The 3,803-nt window shown below is 35.8% G+C and overlaps 1 protein-coding gene across 3 annotated transcripts in view; it reads right to left on the reverse strand.

Annotated features, from left to right (window-relative positions):
• Positions 1-3,803, reverse strand: part of cdh8 (cadherin 8) — a 150,214-nt gene that overhangs the window by 41,650 nt on the left and 104,761 nt on the right. For all 3 annotated transcript variants that reach the window (XM_024295500.2, XM_024295497.2, XM_024295498.2), the window contains exons 5-6: positions 1,297-1,464; positions 912-1,099 (exon numbers count right to left, since the gene is read on the reverse strand). In XM_024295500.2, the coding sequence (XP_024151268.1) occupies positions 912-1,099; positions 1,297-1,464 (356 nt within the window). The remainder of the gene's footprint in view (positions 1-911; positions 1,100-1,296; positions 1,465-3,803) is intronic.

Genomic DNA, 3,803 nt, shown 5'->3' on the forward strand with positions numbered 1-3,803 from the left:
TTAAGGCAGCCAGGTTACAAATTATTTTAAGTTGGGCCAACTTGGAATTTTTTACAGTGTAGGAAAATCCTACCCCTCCAAATCCCCTTACAACTGGAGAATGACCATATAAAAATTTCCTGAACATTTTTGGACTATGGGTTCACTGAGCGGTCTACAACCTTCACGTTTTGTGCAGCTGCCTGCATGCCGTGCATGTTAGACCTTTTTTCACCTATGACTAAGGCAAGGAAAATATTCATATTTTATGTTAGAAATCTCACAAACTCTTCTTTTAAAAAAAAAAAAAAAAGAATGAACACAAGAGCTTGTTTTATTGAGGAATGAACATTTACATTTTTGACTCTAAACTAAATCTGACATGCAGGAACTCTCAGCAAAGCAATTAAAAAACAAATGCTTCCAATTTAAACTTTCTAAAACCGTAAATGTCACTTGATTTTATTTTTGTTAAACTATCTGGATTTTACAGAAGTGAAGCACAAGTGACATATTTAAATGAGATTTTATTTTTAATTTGAAAAAGAAACGACGCATCATAGTTTGAACATGTTTTTAGGAAAAACCAGAAATGTAAAAAAGTCTTATTTTTGCTTTTTGACCAATCTGAAACTGTGTGTGATGAAGCATTGTGGGTGCAATCTTTCTTTCAGATAATTGCAGCAGTTCATGAGAAAATAAGTAAATTTCGTAGATTAATAAAGACTAAAAATATGTGCTGAAATAAAAACAGAATATAAGTCTAGAGGAAAGAAGATTCCCTTTCTCTCATGAAAAAATAACCACTGGAATTTGCTATATTTGACTTAATATCATTTTGTATCACTTTTTTTCATCTTTTTAACTCTGTTCACAGGAAGATAACATTTCTGAGATTATTTTCAATGTTTTTTTTTTGTTTTTTGCCTCACCTTCTTGAGCTTAAGAATCCCCTCCTGCGTCTGCGCATCAGTAACGATCTCGAACACTCCTTGATCGTCTCCCTCGATGATGCTGTACGTTGACTTGGCGTTCTCGCCGTAATCTCGATCATTGGCCTTCACTTTCCCGCCCATTTTTCCCAGGGGGAGGTCCTCAGGGATGACAAACTCGTACAAACCTACAAATGGAAACACACAACCATCTGAATTCAAGAAATATTAATCAAACGAAGAACATCAAACGACACTGAATAATTATAAACTGCTTCAGATGTGTCGCTTTGATTAAATTTCCAAATTATAATTAATTTTCCCTAGAAATACTCATTTACAAAACCTGTAATTAATTGAGTTCTGGACTTGTGAAGTTTCTTACTTTTTGAGAACTTTGGCGGATTGTCGTTGATGTCTATCAAGGTGACGGTCAGAGACGTGGTGCCGGACAGCCCCCCCATGTGGCCGCCCATGTCTTTAGCCTGAATGACCACCAGGTACTCGTCTCTCATCTCTCGATCCATGTCGTTGAGGGCAACTTTTATGGTTGCTGGAGGTGGAAACAGTTCATAACACAGAAATGCAATTAAACACATGACTGGTACTCGCTGCACATCTTTTTTAATAACTCTCATGTGACCAAACTCAAGTAAGCAGAAAAAATAAGCGTATACAGTGACCTTCTCGGCCATCCTGCTCCCCAGTTATTCCATTCATTATTTTAAACCATGACTTCAAAGAACAAGGACGTCATACCGAGCAGGGGTAAAGATTTCTCTGCATGGAAAAAGCACAGTAAGAGTGTTGCAAGGTGATCATGACCGAAAGAGACCCAGCCCAGAGAATATGCTCTGTTTACTTTCCAATGTGTTGTTCTGCTGTCTGCAGTCATTTGTATTCTGATTGAGTGTGAATTATGCTGTCTGTCTTGTATAATCTTGAATATTGTATGCAGAACGGACCTTATTGACTCTGCCGCAGTGCTGAATATAAAAAGGGCTCAGCACTGGCATATACGGATAATCCACTCAGGAAACAGAGGCCCGCAGGATCATCAAATGAATATAAAACCCCTCATAAAAGCCAGGCTTTGGCATGACACTCCGCCTTGGTCCCGAGCAGCCGCAGACAATGATAATATGCATAGCTATGACGAAAAACACGGAAAGGGTGATGGTCCCTTCCTGTGCCCATGTTTTTTTGTATTATGGCCGATTTTTCTCTGAAATGTGGCTGAGTTTTATACAGTTTTGTTGTGGGAAGTCACAGTTTTTGATCAAAATGTTGTGGTTTGACGACAGCAAAGCTGCATCAGTATTAGCCCTTGTGTGTTAATATTGACCTCCTATTGAAGGACATGTTGATCAACTCCTACAACACTTTACAAACTGATTCACAAACTTTTATTTGTATTATTGGTATTTAAAGTGTCCCACTTGGCTGTTTCTGAGCATCCTATTTCCAGAACGTCTGGGTCACTTTTGCTCTACAAATCTTTTCCAGCATTTTACCAATTACAAGAGAGTAAACGCTTCACATTTGTTGCTTGTATTAAAAGATTTGATGAGCGGCCCAGCTTTCCTGGCAGTGAGTATTTACCCTCCCCATCCCTTCTGTGTCAGAATGATGAAGCAGAACACATTAGACCGCTGACTCCAACTTTTTTTTTTCTTTTTTTAAAGCAAACATTTGTATATTTATTAGTTAATATGATTTTTAAAATTCCATGTAAAAGTTTAATTTGGTGGTAAATGCAAAATGCTAAACATGTTAAAAGTTGTGGGGTAAAAAAACAGAGACAAAGTATTTGAAGCAAATCAATTCACCAATCAAACTCTTTATTTGAAAATCACCTTCCATCAACATGCAAAGAACACAAGAGACTTTATTTAAGACATTATGTAGGCATTGACCAGGGGTCTCCAGAACCACAAACCTCTTTAACCATCCCATTATGGATGTCTGGTTAAATAAAAATACTTTTAATTTGAAAAAGTAACATATTTTAGGGTTTATCTTATAGGTTTATTAAGCAAATTTAAAAAACGTTTTTCAACTCCTTCACAAATGATCTAAGGATAGTCCATATCACTCCATCAGGATCCTGACTACAGTTCTCATAATGCTCCAACAATCCACCAAGCAGTTTGGCTTTATAGTTTACCAAAACTGAAACATTTTGACGGATATTTGAGTGCTGTTTACCACAGAACATGAATGTAAAGTCAGTACACATAACCAGTATTCACACTGAAGTTTAAGGTGCTCTTTCTATTTATGAATAAAAAAATAAGGATATTATTTATGAAAAACATAAGAGTCATTTCATTAGCTCTGATACTTATTTTTTTTATGTAGATTTATGAATTTCTGGTTGAGATGCACCACAAAGGGTGGTTTTGTATGTATTTATATACTTTGTCTATGATTACTACACAATAATTTTATGTAGTACAGGATGTCTTTTATTTTGAAAAAAGTCATGTAGACCTCTAAAGAATTAGAAACTAATTAATATTTAAAAAAAAGGCTTTTTCATCCTTATGTTCCTGTTTTATTTATGCTTGAAAAAAGGAAAGTATTTATCTTATTTTTCTAAAGGGTGAAATAAGACTTTGTGGCTCCTGCTGGGATGTTGTCAGTAAGAAATCCTCCAGAATGGTTCTTTAACTGTTGAAGGTTGCAGACTCCTCGCATAGACTGACAGAATAAAAAGTCCTAAAACACAACAGACTAAAAACGACAACACTAAAGACTAATATGAGGAGACAAAAGCAGGTATAACATTATGTGATCTGTAATAAACTCCATAAAAGGGATGTGTTTAGGTCAGAATTAGCTTAGCTGTTCAAAACTTTTTGATTTATGAACTGGTTTAGTTTGGTTCTT

Source organism: Oryzias melastigma, linkage group LG3 (genome assembly GCF_002922805.2).
Source record: "Oryzias melastigma strain HK-1 linkage group LG3, ASM292280v2, whole genome shotgun sequence".
NCBI classification, from domain to species: Eukaryota; Metazoa; Chordata; class Actinopteri; order Beloniformes; family Adrianichthyidae; genus Oryzias; species Oryzias melastigma.